This window comes from Petaurus breviceps, unplaced genomic scaffold (genome assembly GCF_028583685.1).
Source record: "Petaurus breviceps papuanus isolate PSGF00001 unplaced genomic scaffold, PetGlider_PUasm1.0 38, whole genome shotgun sequence".
Taxonomy (NCBI): domain Eukaryota; kingdom Metazoa; phylum Chordata; class Mammalia; order Diprotodontia; family Petauridae; genus Petaurus; species Petaurus breviceps.
This window is the reverse complement of record NW_027186304.1, coordinates 48826825-48849471: the sequence shown is the minus strand read 5'-3', so window position 1 is coordinate 48849471 and position 22647 is coordinate 48826825. Positions and strand designations below refer to the sequence as shown.

The window sequence follows — 22647 nt, the reverse complement described above, 5'->3', positions numbered from 1 at the left end:
CTCCCTAAGCCAAATTCAATGAGAGTAAGGTTGACCCATTCCCTTTTGCCTTCCTGTTCTTCCCCTCCATTTTAACAGTTTTCCCTTGGTTCTTTTACATGAGATAATTTATCCCATTCTGTCTCTTCCCATCTCCTCTCATTATATTCCTCTCTCACCTCTTAATTTCACCTTTTAAATATCATCCCTTCCTATTCAATCGGTCCTGTGCCCTCTGTCTTTGTATACCTGTACACACATGTAAACACACACTCACATATGTATTCATATGCACATTTACCCTCCTATATAGACATACACACACACACACATATACGCATTTATATTCTGTTCAACTATTCTCATACTGAGAAAAGTTTCATAAGTTACAATTATAATTTTTCCATGTAGGAATGTAAATAGTCCAACTTTGATAAATTCCTTATGATTTCTTTCCCCTGTTTACCTTCTCATGCTTCTCTTACTTCTTATATCTGAATGTCAGATTTTCTATTCAGCTCTAGTTTTTTCGCCAAGAATGCTTGAAAGTTCTCTATTTCGTTGAATGACCATATTTTCCCCTGAAACATGATACTCAGTTTTACTGAGTAGGTGATTCTTGGTTTTAATCCCAGCTCCTTTGACCTCCGGAATATCATATTCTAAGCCCTTTGATCCCTCATTGTAGAAGCTTCCAGATCCTGTGTTATCCTGATTGTGTTTCCACAATATTCAAATTGTTTCTTCTTGGCTGTTTGTAATATTTTCTCCTTGATCTGGGAACTCTGGAACCTGGCTATAATATTCCTAGGAGTTTTCTTTTTGGGATCTTTTTTAAAAAGGTGATTGGTGGATTCTTTCAACTTATATTTTGCCCTCTGGTTCTAAAATATCAGTGCAATTTTCCTTGAGAATTTCTTGAAGGATGACTTCTAGGTTCTTTTTTTTTTTAAAGCAATCGGGGTTAAGTAACTTGCTCAAGGTTACATGGCCAGTTATTTCTGGGTGTGGTGCTAAGTATCTGAGCCCGGATTTGATCCAGGTCATCCCGACACTGGAGCCGGTGCTCTTACTCGCTGAGCCACCTGGCGGCCCCTTTAGGTTCTTTTTTTGATCATGACTTTCAGGCAGTCCAGTAATTTTAAAATGTTCTCTCCTGGAACTATTTTCCAGGTCAGTGGTTTTTCCACTGAGATATTTCACATTGCCTTCTATTTTTTAATTTGTTTGGATCTGTTTAATAGTATCTTGATTTCTCATAAAGTCACTAGCTTCCATTTACTCCAATGTAATTCTGAAGGAATGATTCTCTTTAGTGAGCTTTTGAGATTCTTTTTCCACCTGGAAAATTCAGCTTTTTAAGGCCTTCTTTTCCTCGTTGGCTTTTTGAGCCTCTTTTGCCATTTGAATTAGTCTATTTTTTAAGGTGTCATTTTCTTCAGTCAGGTTGTTGACTCTCTTTGCATGATTTTCTTGGATCATTCTCATTTCTCTTCCCAATTTTTCCTCCACTTTTCTTATTTTGTTTTCAGAATTCTTCTTACACTCCTTATGGCCTGTAACCAGTTCATATTTTTCTTGGAAACTTTTGGTGTAGGAGTTCTGACTTTGTTGTCTTCCTCCTGTTCCATGCTTTGATCCTTTTTGTCCTCTAAAAAGGAGTCCAAAGTCTTATTGCTGTGCTTGCTTTGCTTCCTTTGCTTGCTCATGTTGCCACTCAATTACTTGACTTTTGAGCTTTTTGCCACAGTAGAACTCTGCTACCAGAGAGGAGAGCTTTGTCCCATATTGCTGGGGTTTTCTCAGCTGCCAGAGCTATTAGTTGGGTGCCCTCTCAGAAGTCTCCACTGGCTCTGACACACTGGTCACACACCCCAGGACCTCCACCCTAGACCATGTTCTAGATCCAAGCAGGTTAAAGCAAGAGTGATTGCCCTTCTGAATGGTTGCTTGGGCCCCCTATGATCTGTAGGCCAAGAGCTCTGAAGCAGCCAGGCAGCAGTGGCATCTGTGTCTCAGCTGCTTCTCACCCTGGGGTCAGAGGCTGGACTGCACTCCCAGAACCCTGTTCCCACAGAGTCCACACTGACCTCTCACTTTGTCTTTGGTATTTATGGGCTGATAATTCTGGCAATTGCCACAGCTTCTGGTGATCCACTCTCCTGAAGTCCCTCCAGCCCATGGCTGGTTGTGGCCACCCTGAGGCGCTTGACTCCCAGAGCACTGTGATGTACCCTTCCTGCTGGCCTGTCAGGCTGTCTTCAGTGGGAAGTTTGTTTCTTTCTGTCACTTTGTGGGTTCTGTAGCCCTACAGTTTGTTTAGAGTCATTTTTTATAGGTATTTGAGGTGGTTATGGGGGGAGCACACGGAGTTTTCCTGCTTCTATGCCACCATCTTGGCTCTACCCTCCCATAGTAGTCTATTAAAAAAAATTAATGTATTCATCATTCATTCATTTTAAATTTTCAGATTTTCTTCCTCTCTCCAGCCCCTACCTCACCCATTGAAAAAGCAAGCAATATGATACCCATTGTACTTGTGAAATCAAATAAAACACATTTCTATACTAGCAGTGTTGCTAAAACAAAAACAAAAAAACCCCAACAACCCCAAAACAAACAAAGACAAGAAAAATAAAGTGGAAAAATATGCTTTGTTCACTTATAGTTCATCAGTTCTGTCTCTGGAGGTAGATAGCATTTTTCATGAGTTCTTTAGAAATTGTCATGGATCATTTAATTTGTCAGTGTAATGAAGTCTTTCAAAGTTGATTATTGTTACAATATTGCTTTTACTGTGTAGATTTTTCTCCTGGTTCTCCTCACTTCACTTTGCATGAGTTCATATAACTTTTTCCAGGTTTTTTTGAAACTATCCTGCTAATCAATTTCTTATAGCAAAATAGCATTCTGTTACAATCATATACCACAACTTGTTCAGTCTTTCCCCATTAGATGGGCATCCCTTCCATTTCCAGTTCTTTAACACCACCAAAAGAGCTGCTGTAGATATTTTTTTACACATGTTGGTCCTTTTCCTTACAGACCTAGTAGTGGTATTAGATAAAAGGAGATGCCCAATTTTATAACCCTTTGTTCACAAATTGCCCTCCAGAATGTTTGGATCAGTTCACAACTCCACCAACAATGCATTTATGTTCCAATTTTCCCACCTCTTCTCCAACATTTATCATTTTCCTTTTTTGTCACATTAGTCAATATGATAGGTGTGAGGTGGTACCTCAGAGTTGTTTTGATTTGCATTTCTCTGATCAGTAGTAATTTAGAGCATTATTTTCATGTAACTATCGATAGCTTTAATTTCTTCCTTTGAAAATTTGTCTGTTCATATTTTTGACTGTTTATCTTTTTTGACTGTTTATTTTTATAAAGTTGACTCAGTTCAATATATATTTGAGAAGTGAGACCCTTATCTTAGGATATGGTGAAAAATGTTGTTCTTTCCTAATTTCTGCTAGACTATTTTCCAGTTTTCCAGACATTTTTGTCTTGCCCCCAAACCTTGGATCTTTGGGTTTATCAAATACCAGATTATGTTTATATTTACTTATATATATTGTGCACTTAATCTGTTCCACTGCTCAGCCACTCTATTTTTTACCTATTACCAGACTGTTTTGATGATTACTGCTTTGTAGTACTGCTTTGAAATCTAGTGCTGCTAGGATGCCTTTCTTTACTTTTTTTCCTTTGATTTTTTTTGATATCCTTGATTTTTTGTTCTTCCAGATAATTTTTTTTTTCTAGCTTTATAAAATAATTCTTTGGTAGCTTGATTGGTAGGGGACTGAATAAGTAAATTAATTTAGATTGAATTGTCATTTTTATTTATGTTGGCATAGCCTACTGGTGAGTAATTAGTATTTCTCCATTTATTTAGATCTGCCTTTGTTTATAAAAATATAAAAAGTGTTTTACAATTGTATCCATATAGCTCTGTTTGTGTGTCTTGGCAGGTGTGATAGTAATGGAATGTGGAGATTCCCCTGTATTGGGCTTGGTTTTCAAATTGATTGTATTAAAACCCAGAGCTTGTTAATCCCACCTGTGGGATGGACTTTTTGATGTGAAAAGAAAGTCCTGAACTGGGAGGAGCTGGTGACATAGATTGGGAGAGACAAGAGAGAGGCGGAAGATCTTTTTGGAAGCAGCACCTCGTGGAGAGAGAGAGACTAAGAGAATTGCTGGTGGCCGCTTTGAATTGCCCTGGACTTTTGAGACCTGCCCCCTGAGCTGCCAAGGACTGAGGAGACATGGCTGTTTTGCTGGTACTTTGTCTGTCTGTTTTGATGTTATTTTGCCAGATTTGTCCACTGGTGAAAGACAGTCCTGTTGTTGAAGAAGTCCTGGAACCTGGCATTTGGTTAAGAAGCCCTGAGACTGTCCTGCAGACAGAGAGTGAATACTGTCCACTGGTGAGGGACAGTGCTGTTGTTGCAGGGGTCTGGAGACTGTCCTACAGACAGAGTGAATACTGTCCACTGGTGAAGGACAGTGCTGTTGTTGCAGGGGTCTGGGAGCCTTTCTGTTGGTTCAGAAGCCCTGAAGAAGGATTTTCTTGTTGTATGTTTACAGAAATCCTGGGAGAGGGCTTTGCTAATGTGTTCAGGGGTTCTAGGACTGTTCTACAGACAGAGGATAAATTCATGAAGGGACTGGCAACGTATCTTGTGGCTTTGCTAAGCCTTGTCTCCCCAGGAACTAAGATTGCTGAGAACTTGCCTCGTGTCAAGATGAAGAAAAGACCTCCATTTGGGTATTAAGTGCTGTGTTTAAACTTGATGTAACTCTGGGGTAGATTCAATTGTGATCCAGGGGTGGGGAACTTTTGACCTTATGTTTGGAAACTAATCTCCATTTGAGAAGAGGGGCTTTGTGGTGGACTTAATTAAGGTATAGCCTAGGGGTGGAGAAGTATTTAGAAGGAGACTTTGTAATTGATTGAATGATTGGAAGGTCCTGGGGTGGGTAGTACTTGGAGATTATTTAATCACATTTAGTAAATGCTGTATTTTGAATGATGTCATGTTTTGATCTTCTCTGTTCTGGGTTTGTTACTGAATAAAATGGAGAGCACCTATGCTGGTATTCTGAACCTTGGGAAGTTGCCTTTCCTTGGCATTACATTACAGCAGGTAGACTCCCAAGTATGCAGTTATTTTAAATGGAATTCCTCTTCCTATCTCTTTCTGCTAGGTTTTATTGGTAATATTTAGAAATGTTGATAACTTATGTGGATTTATTTTATAGCCTGCAAACTTTGATTAAGTTGTTAATTATGTAACTAGCTTTCAGTTGATTTTCTAGAGTTCTCTAAGTATACTATCATGTCATTTGCAAAAAGTGATAGTTTTGCTTCCTCATTGTTTTTATTCCTTCAGTTTCTTTTTCTTTTCTTTTTTTTGCTATAGCCAGCATTTCTAATACAATATTTAATAATGGTGATAAAGGAGACCCTTGTTTCACCTGTGATCTTGTTAGAAAGACATCTAGTTTATCCCCATTGTAGATAATACCTGCTCTTGGCTTTCTGGTAGTTTATTTTAGTTAAATTATATGATAGGATATATTTTTCCATATGATAAAGCAGTGGTTTTTTTTTTTTTTGGTTGTTTTGTTTTTTAAGCAATTGGGGTTAAGTAACTTGCTCAAGGTTACACAGCCAGTTATTTCTGGGTGTGGTGCTAAGTATTAGAGCCCGGATTCAATCCCAGGTCATCCCGACTCTGGGGCCGGTGCTCTTACTCACTGTGCTACCTGGCCACCCCTAAAGCAGTAGTTTTATATATGTTAACTATTTGGTAAAATAGCCTGTGTAAGTTAAATTAATATTGTAGTTGTTCAGAAAAGGAGTCCTTTCATCTTAGACAATTTACATTGATGGTTATTACACAGTAACCCTAAAAACCTCACAGTGGCACCCTCCTTGAGTATTCCAAACACTCATTCCCCAGGACACCACTAAGCTGCATTTGGGGGAAAATAATCGAATTTTATTAAAGGTATTTAATATTGACTAATGATTCAGATGAATATAGGGAAAGGAATAGGGACTAGACCTCTAGTTCACTGGTAGAGGGAATTCCCTCTATCAGTGCAAGCTAATTCTCTGCCATTTGTCTTAGAGAATTGCCTAGAAGAGCACTGAGAGGTTAAGGGCCACATAGCCAGTATTTGTTAGAGACTTGAACTCAGATTTTACTGGCTTCAAGGACAGCTGTCTTTCTAACTATACCAGACCTATTCTCAGAAGTACATCCCACAAATGCACAAATGACATCTGTTATGTAGAATTCCTATTAAGGAAGAAATTGTGAAATTATCTGCTACACAGACAGGCTTTTCCAGGATAGTAAGTGTTTGAGGTCTTCCAGATTCCATATCCATTGCTCTGTCTGTTGTGATACCGGGTGCCTTTGGTGGGCAAGAGACAATATGCAGACAACTATATATGAATAAGATATATACGAGACAAATGAGGGTAGTCTCAGAGAAAAAGCACTAAGATAAAGGAGGACTGAAACTTCTTGCAGAAGATGAGAGTTGAGTTAAGGCTTCAAGGAAGCCAAGGGAGATTCAGGGTTGAGGAGGGAGAGCATCCCAAGCATGGGGGTGAAGAGTTGGCAAGGAGACAGCCTGTAAAAATGCAGAGTTGGAGAGATGGAGAGTCATGTTTGAAGACTGGCAGGGAGGCCTGAGTCGCTGGATTTTAGACTGTGTGGAGGAGGGTAAGATAAAAGAAGACTGGAAAGGTAGGAAGGGGCCAAATTATGAACAAATTTTAAAAAGCCAAGTGCACTCATGCCCCTGGGAGTTGTAGAGTTTGCTGTAGGAAGGGGCTTTAAAGTCGTCTTCATACAAAGAGTAAGGGGGAAGAATATTTCCTGTTAGTTTAGAATTCATTTTTTTGTGGGAATGGAAATTGATCAAAGCTCTGCTTAAGTCTTTTCTGATGAAATATGAAATTCTATGCTGTATTATATTTGACCATTTTAATGAGCATGTGTAAAGCTTTCCTTAATGATTGGGAGTTTAAAAAAAAAAGATTATTTGAAGGCAACTTAATCATGTCTTTGTGCCTTTATTCAGGCTGTTTCCATTGTCTTTAATGCATTCCTTCTTTATTTCTGTCTCTTAGAATCTCGTTTCCTCCGAAAGCCAGCTCAGGCACCACTTTTTCACCTGAAACTTTTTCTGATCCCTCTCAGCTATCATCCCTAACCCAATTACCTTGTATTTACATTGTATAAATTTATGTAAATACATGTTGTCTTCTCACTGAACTCCTTAAAGGCAGGAAATGTTTCCTTTTTGTATGTGTCCTGAGGACCTAGCACAGTGCTTGAAACATAGTGTGTGTTTAATAAATGATCATTAATTGTTTGATCTGTCTTGTGACTATCTCATGGTTTTAGAAGAATTTCATATATTCACTTTTCTGCTCTTTACTTACCTCTGTCCTGGAACCTGTTAATTACAAGTTCCAGTTTCACAAGGGTGGGTTAACTAAGATTTGTAATTTTAAGTTATAATTACAGGTCATGGAAACTTTTAAACAATGATAAGTTAGTTGTTTTCCTTAGATATTTTTGTGCTATATTTTCTTGATGCTTTCTTACATAGAAATCTGTCTTTTCAAACAACACTTTGTTTTTTAATGGTTTTTGGTCTTTGGGGATTATATCTCTCAGGATAATAATTTAAAGAAGGCTGTTTAATTATCAGGAAATTCTTTTAACTTAGCTAATTGATTTTATATTGGTTTCTAAGGGCATAATGTGGAGGTTTCTATTCATTCACTTCACCACACATTCTAAAAATTATAATATTGGGAACTATTATAAAACACTGTCACAGGTGATTTCAAGATCACATGTTCTCATCAGTTTTTGATTCTGATATCTTGGGGCATAAAAAGCATGATTTTTTGATATCTAATTCCAAATTTCCATTATCATCTGGTTTCAAGATATTAAGCAGTTTTCCTGCTATGTTTGGATGATTTAATCATGTTAAAATCTACAATGCTCAGAGCCTAATTTCTTAACAATTATCTGTTTTCTTCATTTCTCAGTGTGTTGAATTGAAAACAGCACTGGTCTTGGACAAAAAGACCTTAGTCTGATGCTTACTAACTGTGCTGCCTTGGGAAGTCAATTAATTGCTCTGTGCTTGTTTTTTCCTTTATGAAATAGAGATGATTGTAATGTTTGTCTTGTACTGTTGCAAAGAAAGCATTTTGTAAATTTTAAAATGCAACATAAATATACAGGTTGAGGATAGTATTCTGAAAGACACATCTGTATGAGCCTGATAATCAAGGGCAGGCTTCCTTTTTTGTGATTTGAAGGTACTAAATATATTAAAGGGCTTATCTGACAAGTGGTTCTGGAAAGATTTTGAGTTGGATTGTTTATTCATATCCAACTATTTGTGACTCTGTTTGGGGTTTTTTTGGCAAAGATACTTGAGTGATTTGCCATTTCCTTCTCTAGCTCATTTTACAGATGAAGAACTGAGGCATATAGGGTTAAGTGATTTGACCAGGGTCACACAGCTAGTAAGTCTCTGAGGCCAGATTTGAATTTAGGAAGATGAGTCTTTCTAACTTCACACCTGGCACTCTATCCACTGTGCCACCTAGCTGCTCCTTTGAGTCAGAAGAGTTCACAATAGGTGCACATTTAAAAGAAATGATATCTTGCCTGACGAGGACAAGATTTAGCAGGAATAGGATAGCTCTCTTTAAGTATTTAAAAAAACTGTTTCATGGGGGAAGGATTTATGAGTTATGCTTGGAAATTGCAAAGAATCAAGTTTAAACTTTATGTAAGGAAAAACTTTCTAGCCATCAGAAGAATCTGAAAGTGGAATGTGCTGCCTCAGGAATTAGTAGGATACCCCTTCCTTGGAGGTCTTCAGTCAAAGGCTCAGTGGCTATTTGTCAGTTGTATTGTAAGGAAGATTTCTGTGCAGTCTAAACTAGAAGATCCCTTGCAATTCAATATTCTGTGACCTTCAGCAGGCCACTTAATCTTTCTGGGCCTCAATTTTCTTTATTTATAAAATGTTAAACTTGATCTCTAAGGTCTCTCTTAATGATCCTATGAAAATACAAAGGTACTTGATTCAAAAAGGGTAAGATTTTCAGAAGTTCACGTTACAGACTTGGTGAAGACAATTTGTGTATGGCAACTGGTTATCATTTTGAATTCCTTTGTTGGGGATTTAATCAATCAAGTCTCCTCATGATTTAGAATCCTAGGACCATTCATTTAGAGCTGGAAACAGCCTCAGATAGTCCAGTTACAGATGAGGAAACTGAATGAGAGAGGTGTGTGTGTGTGTGTGTGTGTGTGTGTGTGTGTGTAGGGAGGTGAGATCTGTGATTTTTTCAGTGCAGGAAACTCCCTCTACCAATGCAGATCTTCACCTGTTCTTTCACTTAAAATTGTAAGTTTCTTGGGACACTGATAGATTGTTTTTTCCAATGCAAGTTGACTTAACCCCAAGGAAGACCTTCTAACCCCTATATCATTTATTAGTGTAATAAACATTTGAATTGGATTAAAATCACTTTCCCAAGGTGTTTAATGTCAGGGTGTTGACCACTTTATCAGAATTGCTTTTAGAGACAGCTTTTTATGGAAGACAGAAAAAGGACAGAACAATTTGAGTGTTCTATTGTGTTGCCAGTTGCCAGTTATAAAAGGGTTTTCTGGATTTTAAAAGTTTTTTTATTATTGGAAATATAGACTTAGCAGAATCTGGCTGGTGCTGTTTTCATTTTCTAATTGGGCCTCTCCATTCATAACCTAGGGAAGACCTAAAATTTCTCTCCTTGTAAAAAAAATTTTTTTTTGTATATCAGTGTTTATTTTTTTGTTTTTTATTGACTGTCATCAGACCAGCTCCTCTGGCTTTTATATAAACCTCCCATATTTTCTTTTCAGTGTTTGATTGAATTAGAAGCTTAAAATATGGATACTACATCCAAAAGTGCTGATTGCAACTCATTGTCTTTTGCAACCCTTTTCCATATCCCCCTGTAAATACACACCAGTGAGTCCATCTTGTGTACTAGAAGCCTTCCTCTAGATCTCCTGACATTACCTAGGTATCAGTGCATCTGTTATCTATTATCCTTTCATTCTTTTCCTGTCTCCTTTTCTGGTGACAGATTGCTTTGATATCTTTTTTACCTCTTGGTTGCAATTTGATATTGTTAATAAGCATCCTCCCCCTTGGGTGACTTACAGTTTTGATTTCTTGGGTATTGTAGCCATATAGCATTGTTGGAAGAATATTTGTGTAAAAGAGATTGGATTTTATTTCAGGCTACAATTTTCTTCATTGAAATTTCTGTGTAATTTGTCAAATAAAATCCAACCCACCTTCTTCTTTCTGTTCAGTTCACAGTTCGTTGGCTCTCTACAGTGTCTGTCCAAGAGTTATGTACTCATGGGCTAACTGGCCAACTGTATAACATCATCTCAGTAATAGAACTTCATCTGTTTGTGTGGATAGTTAGGCCAAATTCATTTGAGGGTTTGATGCAGTCATCACAATATCATCCTTAAATGGGAACATTTGAATATTGTTACCTACTATAAAGAATCTCTTTTCCATTTGGATTTTGAACTGAATCTCCTCTGTGACAATTGTAAACACCTTTGAGCATACATCTCCCTCTTTTGTGTCTTAATTGATATAAGTTATCTCTTACTTAATATCCCCCCTGATTCATTGAATTGGAATTCCTCTATCTCACTTAATGCATCAATTTCAGTATCTTGGCCACAATCTCTCCATCACCTTGAAGTTGTTTAGTATTATAAAGAGGAATTTCTTCACCTCATTATCTCCAACTATTTGTCTCATGTAAAATGATAGGGTTGGAATAAGTGATTTTTAAAGCACCAGCTAGTTCTAGCAGTCTTTTCTTTTGGAAGTTATTTATTATTTTTATTGCTATGTCAAATTATTTTCTCTCTCCCTCACCTCCCCCTTCCCTGAGAGAGTAAGCAATTTGATATAGTTATATATGTTAAGTCTTGCAAAATATATTACCATAATAGTTATGTTGTGAAAGAAGAACTAAAGGAAAAAAATCCCTGAAAAAAATACAGAAAGTTAAAAATAGCATGTTTTGATCTGCATTCAGGCTGCATGAGTTCTTTCTCTGAAGGTGGATAGAATTTTTCATTATGTGTCCTTTGGAATTGTCTTGGACAATTCTATTGCTGAGAATAAGTCATTCCCAATTGATCATTGCATAGTATTGCTATTACTATGTACAGTGTTCTCCTGTTTCTGCTCACTTCACTTTCAAATTTAAGTCTTTCCAGGTTTTTCTGAAATCTTCCTGCGGATTTTTTTTTAGCACAGTAATATTCCATTACACTATATACCACAACTTACTCAACCATTCCCCAATTGATGGCCATCCCCTCAATTTCCAGTTCTTTGTCACTTTGGAAAGAGTTGCTATAAATATTTTTGTACAATTAGGTTCTCCCCCCAATAAAAACTCTTTGGATACAGACCTAGTAGTACTGCTATTGCTAAATCAAAGGGTATGTGTAGTTCATTAGCCATTTGGGCATTGTTTCAGATTGCTTTCCAGAATGTTGGATCAGTTCACAATTCTACCAACAGTGCATTAGTGTCCCAATTTTCCTACATTCTGTCCAACATTTACTATTTTCCTTTTCTGTCATATTAGCCAATCTAATAGGTGTGAGGTGGTACCTCACTTGTTTATTAGTCACTTTTTAAAAGTACAGTTACAATTAAAATAAAATGGTTGGACTAATTCCTAGTTTCACCAACATCATAATAGTATGGCAGCATTGATATTTTCAACTTTTGTAGTTTTTAAGAGTTTAGGTGTATGGTGAAACCTCAGCAATCTTAACATTTCATCATTTTATGGTTTAATTTTTGAAGGGCTATGTGTGTATGTGTTCAAGTTCATATGTTCTTCAGAATTCAGAGGGATTTATGAGTTTAGAGTTAGTCACATATTCAACAAACTCAAAATAACTTTGTCATCACAGAAGTTTCATTATCCACTTCAATAAACACTTTAATAAGTGTTATTTTAATATACCTGTTTGTAATAGGCACTGTTGAGCACTGAGGATGCAGTTAACAAAAAGACAGACAATCTTTGCCATCAAGGAACTCACAGTCTATTGGGGGGAGACAACATACAAAAGGAGGAAGGAAAAGGGGAGGGGGAGATGCCAGACTTATCTGGTGTGAAGATGTCTTGTTCCCAGGAGTTGAAATCAGGCAGAGCAGCAGAGACAAAGTAGGGAGTAAACTGAGTATCCAGTTTCTGTCCTCCATAAAGGAAGGCATTGGGAGGAGTTTGATACTCCACCGTCTAGTCCTGCGCTCAGAGGGTAGAGGAAGCTGAGGAAGGTGGTGTCAATCAAGGCTTGAGTTAGCAGCCTGCTGATGAGTTGAGAAATGATGAGCTTATCCTGGAAGGAATATCTTGTTCCAGAGAGTTGAAACCAGGCAGGGAAGCAGATGTAAAGTAAAGTGAATTAATAAAAAAAGTTAGAAGCTAATGCTCGATTTTAACAGAACTAATTGAAATGCTATAAAGATCTTTGAAAACAGAATAGAAACACTTCTAGTTTATTTTAGGAATGCAGTTCTCCCGTATTCTATAAGTTGAATGTATTAGGTGTGGTATTACGTAAGTCACTTGTTTCAGCAGAAATTATTTTTAGTTTCACTAAAGAATTTTCTAGCTTTCTTTGTGATTGTTCCTTTTCTTTAGTCTGTGACTTAAAAAAATTCCAAAACCAGAGTTAGAAAAATCTGCTGTCTGTAAGCTTGAATGGCCAGGAAATCCTGCATGAATAAATAAAATGTAATTACTGTTCTGGTTTCTAGAAAGGTTGTGGACATGCCTGAAGTAAAACTGGATTAAAGGTCAGATTCTCTTTTTCTATTTTGAAAGACTGGAAGGCCAATGAAATATATAACTTTGTTTCTTTCCTAATCATCTTTCATTGCTGCCCATTTGTGCTTAAGAAGATTGTACATAGTTGCACTCTTTTTCCCACTTGGGTTTTCAGAAATTCGGTTCAATATCTAGAAAAAGGAAGGACAAAAACAGGTTGTGGGCAAATTGTTATTTTTGCAGCTCAGTGGAGTAGTGGAAAGAGAAGTGGACTGAATCAGGAAGGCTTCAGTGAATCCTGCCTCAGACAGTTACTAGTTGTGTGACCCTGGGCAGGTCACTTATCCTTTCTCAGCCTCCGATTCCTCATCTGCAAAATGGGAATAATAACACCTGCTTCACAAGGTTGTTGTAAGAATCAAATAAAATAACATATAAAGTGCTTTGCAAACTTAAAGGCATATATGTGTGTATATACATACACAGACACATATATGTATTTGCTAACTCTCATTAGTTAGCTATTTTGTCATTATTCTGCCTATAATTTCAATCAAAAATAAAGCCTTTGTTAAGCAGCTACCATGTACCAGTCATTGTTCTGGGTGCTAGGGATACAAAGGTAAGAATGAAATAGTCCCTACCCTCAAGGAACTTATAGTAGGGAAACATAGGCACATATGAACATTGAATGCAAAATATTTTATAGGATTAGAGGAGTTAGTGCTTTGGGGATCCAGAAAAGGTGTTACTTGAACTCACCCTTGAAGGAAGCCAGAGCAGTCAGAAGACCAGTTTTAATCCTAATTTTCTCAATGGCTGCCTGTATCAGTTGTTTTAAGTTATTGAGCTTCTGTGAATCTTGTGCAAATCACTTTACCTTCCTTTTAACTTTCTTGTCTGTAAAATGGAGATAGTGACCTGAAAACACTGGGTTAACTAATTGGGTCAATTTTACAGTACAACATAAATTGTGAGAGATTTTTAAAGGACTTGAAGAAATAATCAAGAATTTTAAAATATTAATTGTGTTACACTGTGTTAGAAAATATTTTTCATGCTTTAATTTTAATAAAAAAGTATTGGGGGGGCAAGTGTGTTTAGAAAGAATGGTTTGGCGGTCATGAAGTGGATTGAGAATGGACTTTTTTCATCCTTCACTGATTGAATCAGAACACAATTGTCAGTCTGACACTACCTACTACTACCATGTTTAGACAACAATATGGGGAACACTTTTCAAATGTTTTATTTTTGTTTTCTGTTTATCAAGCTAGTTAAGTCACTTTAGGCCGTTGTGCCTAACAGAGAAATTGTTACATTAAGCAAAATGCTTATGGTATGTTTCTTTGTTTTTCTTTTCTTTCTAGTCAACACCTATCTCTTTATGGTACAAGCCCGAGGTATAATGTTGAAAGAAAATGTGAAAACAATAGGACAAATGATCAGACTATACACAAATAAAAATTCTACTCTCAACGGTACAGGTAAGAATGTTTCTTGCTTAAAATAATTTTTTTTTTGCTTTTAGAGTAGACAGTAGTTGAAATTATTAAGCACTAGCTTTTTCCCCATCTGAATACTTTTAAAAGACAATAATGCTCTTGTAAATTCTCCATTGACTTCTTTTGAAATACCTTTACCTTCCAAAGCTAGGTATTGTGTGTCATATGCATTTTAGAAGAGATGAAGGGGGTGGCTAGGTAGTGCAGTAAATAGAACACCAGCCCTGGAGTCAGGAGGATCTGAGTTCTTACTAGCCATGTGACTTTGGGAAAGTCACTTAACCCCAATTGACCTCCGTTTCCCCCCCCCCCCAAAAAAAAAGATTGGATGAAGGCATGCTTTAGTAAAGTGATGTTAAGCACAAAAAAATTAGTCCTTATGACAAAAATAAGATAAAAGCATCAAACAGATAAATTTTTAGAGTTACCCATTTTTGTTTTGCTTTTTTTTTTGGAGGGCATTTGGGGTTAAGTGACTTGCCCAAAATCACATGTCTAGGAAGTGTGTCAAGTGTCTGAGGCCACATTTGAACTCAGGTCCTTCTGACTCCAGGGCCGGTGCTCTAGGTGGCTGGGTGCCACCTAGCCACACCCTACCCATTGTTCTAAGGAGGGATTAGCCACATGAAGATAATTCTCTTCATAATTTTCAAAGGGTTGCTAGCCTTTCCTCATGCTTATTCTGTAGAAGGATATTAAGTATAAGTTGGAAGCAGTAATTCCCCTCAGTCATTATAATCTATAAAACTAAGAAGTGGAATTTCTATTGAAAACATATACTGAGATTAAAAGTTGTGTAGTGTGTTGAATAGATGAATAATCTTAAGGATTTTTTGTATATAAACTTGATAATTGTGGAGTTAAAATTCATATTGCTTTTTGGGACTTTAAATTTTATTTAATACCATTTTCCTCAAAATATAAGACTGTAACGAACTGAATTTTTTTTTTCATTTTTCAAATGCTTTATTAACTTCTTATTTACATCATTCATTTCTGCCAGAGTTTGAGTTACAAATTTTCTCCCTGTTTTTCCCCTACCCACCGACCCAAAATAGCAGTCCCACAGGATATCCCCTCCTCCAATCTACTCTCTCCCATATCATCTCCCATATCCCCTCCAGTAGGGCATGGTGGATCTCTATGCCCCAGTGCCTGTATATCTTATTTTCCAATTACATGTATAATAGTGTTAATAATAGTACATATATATATATAAAATTTTTTTAAACATTTGATTTTAAAACTTTGAATTGCAGATTCATTCCCTTCCTCCCTTGTCACCCACCCTTACTGGGAAGAGAAGCAGTTCAGTATAGATTGTACATGTGTAGCTAATGCGAAACATTAACATAGCAGATATATTGTAAATGACTGACTATATTTCCCTCCCTCCTATCCCACCTCCCACTTGTTCTATTCTCTATTTTGATCCCATAACTTTTCAAAAATGGGTGCTTCCAACTTCCCTCCCTCCCCCAGCCTGCTCTCCCTTCCATCATCCCCCCTCTCATCCCCTTCCCCCCTACCCTCCTGTAGGGTGAGATACCCTATTTAGTGTGTATTTCATTCTCTCTCCAAACCAAATTCAATGAGAATAAGGTTGGCCCATTCCCTTTTGCCTTCCTATTCTTCCCCTCCATTGTAACCATTTTCCCTTGCCTCTTCTATATGACACAGTTTACCCATTCTGTCTCTCCCCATCTCCTCTCATTATATTCCTCTCTCACCTCTTAATTTCACCTTTTGAGTATCATCCCTTCCTATTAAATTGGTCCTGTGCCCTCTATCTATGTATACCTGTAAACATATATACACACATTCACATATGTATTCATACGCCCATATACCCTCTAATATAAACACACACACACACACACACACACACACACACACACACATATATATTTCTATTCCCTTCAACTATTTTCATACTGAGAAAAACTATATCAGTTACAATTATCATTTTTCCATGTGGTAATGTTAATAGTTCAACTTTGATAATTTCCTTAAGATTTCTTTTCCCTGTTTACTTTCTCATGCTTTTCTTGCATCTTGTATCTGAATGTCAAATTTTCTATTCAATGTTGATTTTTTCATCAAAAAATGCTTGAAAGTCCTCTATTCCACTGAATGACCATATTTTCCCCTGAAACATGATACTCAGTTTTGCTGGGTAGGTGATTCTTGGTTTTAATCCCAGTTCCTTTGCCCTCCAGAATATCATATTCCAAGCCCTTTGATTCCTCAGTGTAGAAGCTGCCAGATCCTGAGTTATCCTGGTTGTGTTTCCACAATATTTAAATTGTTTCTTCCTGGCTGTTTGTAATATTCTCTCCTTGATCTGGGAACTTTGGAACCTGGCTATAATATTCCTAGGAGTTTTCTTTTTGGTATCTTTTTCAGGAGGTGATCGGTGGATTCTTTCAACCTCTATTTTGCTCTCTGGTTCTAAAACATCAGGGCAGTTTTCCTTGAGAATTTCTTGGAGGATGTTTTTTAGGTTTTTTCTTTGATCATGGCTTTCAGGTAGTCCAATAATTTTTAAATTATCTCTCCTGGATCTATTTTCCAGGTCAGTGGTTTTTCCATTGAGATATTTCATATTGCCTTCTATTCTTTCATTTGTTTGGATCTATTTAATAGTATCTTGATTTCTCATAAAGTCATTAGCTTCCATTTGCTCCAATCTAATTCTGAGGGAATGATTCTCTTTAGTGAGCTTTTGAGATTCTTTTTCCATCTGGTAAATTCAGCTTTTTAAGGCATTCTTCTCCTCATTGCCTTTTTTGATCCTCTTTTGCCATTTGAGTTAGTCTATTTTTTAAGATGTGATTTTCCTCAGTCAGGCTGTTGACTCTTATTTCATAATTTTCTTGCATTGTTCTCATTTCTCTTCCCAATTTTTCCTCCACTTCTCTTATCTGCTTCTTAAGGTCCTCTATGGTCTGTAACCAGCTTGTATTTTCCTTTGAAACTTTTGGTGCAGGAGTTCTGACTTCACTGTCTTCCTCCTGTTCCATGCTTTGATCCTTTTTGTCCCCCAAACAGCAGTCTAATGTTGGATTCTTCTGTTTGCTTTGCTTCCTTTGCCTGGTCATGTTGCCACTCAATTACTTGACTTTTGGGCTTTTTGCCACAGTAGGACTCTGCTACCAGACAGGGGAGCTTTGTACCAAATGCTGAGGTTTTCTCAGCTGCTGGAGGTATTAGTTGGGTACCCTCTCTGAAGCCTTCACATGCTCTGGCAAGCTGGTCACACACCTAAGGACCTCCACCCTAGACTGCAATCCAGATCCAAGCAGATTAAAGCAAGAGCGGATACCCCTCAGACTGGTCACTTGATCCCCCTACACTCTGCAGGTCAGGAACTGAAGCTGCCACATGGGGACCAGCCCTCAGCAGCTTCTTGCCCCAGGGGCAAAAGCCAACACACTCCCAACTACTGAGTCCCAAAGTCCACACTGCACTGACCTTTCACTTTTTCCTTAGCCAGCTATGTGTTGATAATTCTGGAGTGCCGCAGCTGCTGGTGATCTGGAGTCCCTCACTGGGGCTAAAACCTTGGGCTGGGGCTGGGGTGGGCTCCCAGAGCACTGCACTGGCCGCTTGCTGCCGATGTGTCAGGCTGTCCTCAGTGGGAGGTTAGCTTCTCTGTGTCATTTTGTGGGTCTGTAGCTCCAAAGTTTGTTCAGAGTCCCCTTTTACATGGATTGGAGGAGGTGAGAGCTGAAGCCCTGTGGAAGTCCTATTTCTACTCTACCTTCTTGACTCTGCCCCCTTGATTCCGCCCCCTACCAAATCAACCAAATGAATCTTAATGCAAGGTAACACACACATACATATACACATAGAGAAACATATATGTGTATGTATCATAATTTTCATGGGGGGCAGTATGACAAGGCAAGAAGTATGTTTAAATCTTGTCTTTGTCATGTGTTTGCTTTGTTACCATGGGTAAGATACTACCTTATCATGCCCTAGGTAACTCTGAGACTCTGAGTTCCGTTTAAGTTGGTAATTTACACAAGGGAGGGTATTCTTTGTACTGGGAATATCCTACATTGATAAAATCAAAGATCTGAAAATCTTTCTTGCCCTTCTTATGTGTTTATAGATGATATAAGATAGATTATATATTTTTTATCATCAACATAATTTTTACAATTTAGTTTGTGATGGCACAAATCAAAAGAAAGGTGGGTTTTTTTCTTCTTCACCTTTTGGTTTAGCGACACTCTAAGTTTCCAAATGTTTCTTACTTTTTTTAAGAGCATAGAGAAAAATTATATTAATTGACATAAAATTACATTAATTGTGGTTTACATGTCTTTTTTTAATTTTGCTTTTTGGAGGGGGGAAGGCAGGGCAATGAAGGTTAAGTGACTTGCCCAAGGTCACACGGCTAGTAAGTGTTAAGTGTCTGAGGCCAGATTGGAACTCAGGTCCTCCTGACTCCAGGGCCACTACTCTATTCACTGTGCCACCTAGCTGCTCCTGTGGTTTAAATTTTTATGACCAGAAGATCACTTTCTCAGTAGCACTAAAGTGTTATTTTTTTTTATTTTTAAAGAAATGATGAGTTCAGAATTCTCTTTAATGCTTATTAAAGGTTCTTTAATGCCTAGTGAAGGTTAGTTGTTAAGCTTGTAAGTACTTTATGTACTGTGTTCATTGCTATTCAACAAATAGAAGAGCTTAAAATTCCCAGCTGTTCTTGGGAGGAAAGAATCCACATAATTGGGAGGAAAACATCCATTAAACACATTGGGGTTATTATCATATTTATATAAATGAGCACTATTTAGATAATCTAAATCTGTTGTGTAAGTCAGGGTCCACAGAAGAGAAGGGCTTATTGGTAAAAGAACAAAAGAGCCTTGTCTAAATGGGAAGTAATCATCCATGTGTCCTGTAATTCATTTTACTTTGTCAGTGTTACTGATCAGTAGTACAGGCCCAGTAAATATTTGTTGAATGTATTTATGAATCAGCAAATGACTATGGATTGTTGACTTGCCTTTGTGAATTTGTTAAGATATTTTAAGTTTTATTAAAAGAAAGCTTGCTACTTTAGTGTTTACTGTTATGTCTTTCCTTTATTGGGAAGGGGAGAGGTAGAATTTTGTTTTTTTATTTTTTTCCACTTAGGTGCCTGGAGCAAAGACCTGCAGGTGGGAGGGAAAGTATTTTTATTTTTAGTAAATCTTGGTGGAGGGTATTTGTTTAGGTAAATATATTCTCAGTGGTTTTCTTTTATGCTCTTGTAGATTTATCTGACAAATGTAGGCTTAGATTTAATTCCACTTTAGAAAAGAGCTTTTTGTTTTCTCCTTCAGGTAATTTAATAAAGCTTAGAGAAAATTAGAAAATTACAGGAGAAACCTTCTCCCACAATAAGATAATCCCTTACTTTGTGGTCTGGCTGGGTTGAAGGTGGAGAACAGTTTTTTCTAAATGGAAAAGGTCTGTTGTAAATTGACAATTAGGTGAGTGAGGAACAGATATACATGGGCCTCAGCTTTAGCTCAGAGTAAAAACTTTGGATTTTTCCTGTGTGATTTTGTTCTTATATGTGATATTAAGAAAATATACTGTGGAGTTCTTTTTATTTTTAGCATACATAATTTTTTATTTAAAATTTTATTTAAAAAAAAAACCAACCTCAAATCTGTGTTCAATCTGGCAAGCTTAGGTTTTTTAATCCTATATTTAGAGTCAAGCAATCAACTGTCAGCCTTCCTAACCAATTTTTCTCACTACCTCTCTCCCTTCTGAACTTCTTTAAAAAACATTACCCCAACAAGTAATCAAAGACAAATGTGTAATAGCAAAAAAGATAAAATTCCAAGCAATAAATATCCTTCTTTAATACTGAAAAATAAAGTTTTCATGGCATTTAAACTATTCCTGAGAGGAAGTTGCTTATAGTGAGCTAGTTTGAGAAAGCCCGTTTCTGCTTATTGAAAAAAACATTCGTTTCCATGGAAAATAAGATATAGAATATAATTTATATGTGCATATACATATAAGCATATTTGAAATCAAGATTATTTCCCAATTCTTAACTACTGGACTAATAATGTCAAGTGAAAATAATCTCTCTAGTGATTAAACAATGATTTTATTTTTGCTGGAAAATTTATTATTTCTAAAGTATTTATTGTTTGTACTATAACCAATTAAATTCAATAAGCATTTATTAAGCTCCTACTATGTGCTAGGTACTCTGCAAAGCATTTGGTAATATAGACAATAAAACTAAAAAGTCCTTGCCATCAAGAAACTTACATTCTACTGACCAAAGTTAGATATCCAGAGCGTAAGGCAAACTTTCTCAGTACCTACTGAATCATGAAAACTGTATTTGTTTAGGGACAGTTTCTGCAGCAGGAACTGTTTAAAGTCACACAACTAGAAACTGGTAGTTGCTGTATCTCAATGAATGGTCTCCAAGTCTAGTGTTCTTTCTATTATTTTGTACTGATTTTCTTCATAGGAAAAACAGAAACCAGAAACAAATTGAGAAATCTTCTCTTTCCTCATCTTCTTTCTCCATTAGGTGATAATGTATGGAGGACAGTAGAATGGAATGTCTGTAAAATTATTTTTATTCTTGGTCATTGTAGGTGCCAAGAGAGGAGGAATCATAGGTTGTTGTTTTCTTTTCCTTATTGAGTAAAATCATGTCTTCATCTCCAACTGTTGCTGTGTATAGCTTTCTATGTATATATTTGTTCACATGCTTTCTTCTCCATTAGATGGTTAGTTCTTTGAGGGCAAGGATTATCTTTGCCACTTTCTTGTGTCTGCAGCCCTTAGCACAGTACCTGGAGTATGAGGAGCTTAATAAATGTTGGTTGATTGTTTTTGTTATTTTATCAATTAGATTGTAAGATCCTTGAGGGCAGGGACTGCCTTTTACAAACTCTTTTGTATTCCCAGCTCTTGGGTAGTGCCTGGGTAGTGCCTGGCAGTAGAAGGTACTTTATAAATGCTTATTGATTGATTGGATCAGTCTGGAATAACCCATCATGTTTTAAAAACATCATCTGCCATCATGGTGAAGATTCTGATAGGTATACTCTTACTTACCAAACCATTTTCTTCAGTCTCTTGAGAGAGCAGTGGCTTTATGAATTCATTCTGGTATTGTCTCTCCAGAAGCTTAGTCACGTAATTGCCTTTGTCTCACTCGTTGGTGAAGGGAGCCTCCTTGATGGGCTGGCTGGCAGTTAAATGATGCAGAGCTTACTAAGCAGACTTTTAGGGAGAATATGTAGATAAACGGTGGGGAAAGGATCTCTTATAAACAACAAGCAGCATAGAATCTTTTCTGTTTTCTATGGAATAGTGTGGGAATACGATAAGGAGCTGGAATCATTTAAATCTTGAAATCATTTTTGGAGTTCAGTCCTTGGATGTTATGTAGGTTATAGAATCATAGAATGGTATAATTTGCAAGAGGTGTTGGGATTAACAAAATAGTAATTAATCAGAAATAAAATACTCTCCTGTGTATTTTAGGTTCTCAGGATCATTTTGATATTTTCTTTAGATAATCATAGAATGAGGCTCCCTTGAACCACCAAAGGGCAACTGAGAACAAGGAGGACAGTTCTCTGTGTAGCACTGTATGCTCTTGTGCTTTTAAAAATGGCATAGGTTACTCATAGAACTCTAAGGTAGTAGCATCTTGTTTTTGTTTATGGCCTCTATGTAACCATGCAATATTAGAGTTGGAAGGGGTCTAATTTATCTCTCTCTTCCCCCCTTATTTTACTGTGAGAAAAACCCTAGGGGTTTTAAAGTGACCTACCCAACGTCCCATGACAAGTTAATGACTGAACCAAGATTCAAGCCAAAGTCTTTTGACCCCTAGACCAATGCTCTTTGTACTATACCAAGTTCTGAGCCTAGTGAATTTCCTATATTATTTTTTATCTTATTGCCAGTGATACTAGGACTAAAAAGAGAAAATGCATTGATGAATAGGTCTAAACATTCCCACTATACCTAATTCAACTTCAAGGACATATAATTTCATTGGTGGGGTGTTCCCTCTGCAGATGCTGATTATAATCTCTCTTGAGAGATGGCTTTAAGGTTCATAGATACTGACATCATCATCATCATTACTAGCATGTATATAGTGCTTTAAAATTTGTAGAGTGCTTTCCACACATTATCTCATTTGATCCTTGGAACACCCTTGTG

General features: G+C 37.0%; 1 protein-coding gene across 2 annotated transcripts in view; it reads left to right on the top strand.

Moving 5' to 3' along the window:
- Window positions 1–22647, top strand: part of B4GALT6 (beta-1,4-galactosyltransferase 6) — a 104905-nt gene that overhangs the window by 9844 nt on the left and 72414 nt on the right. For both annotated transcript variants that reach the window (XM_069099859.1, XM_069099860.1), the window contains exon 2: window positions 14293–14409. In XM_069099859.1, the coding sequence (XP_068955960.1) occupies window positions 14293–14409 (117 nt within the window). The remainder of the gene's footprint in view (window positions 1–14292; window positions 14410–22647) is intronic.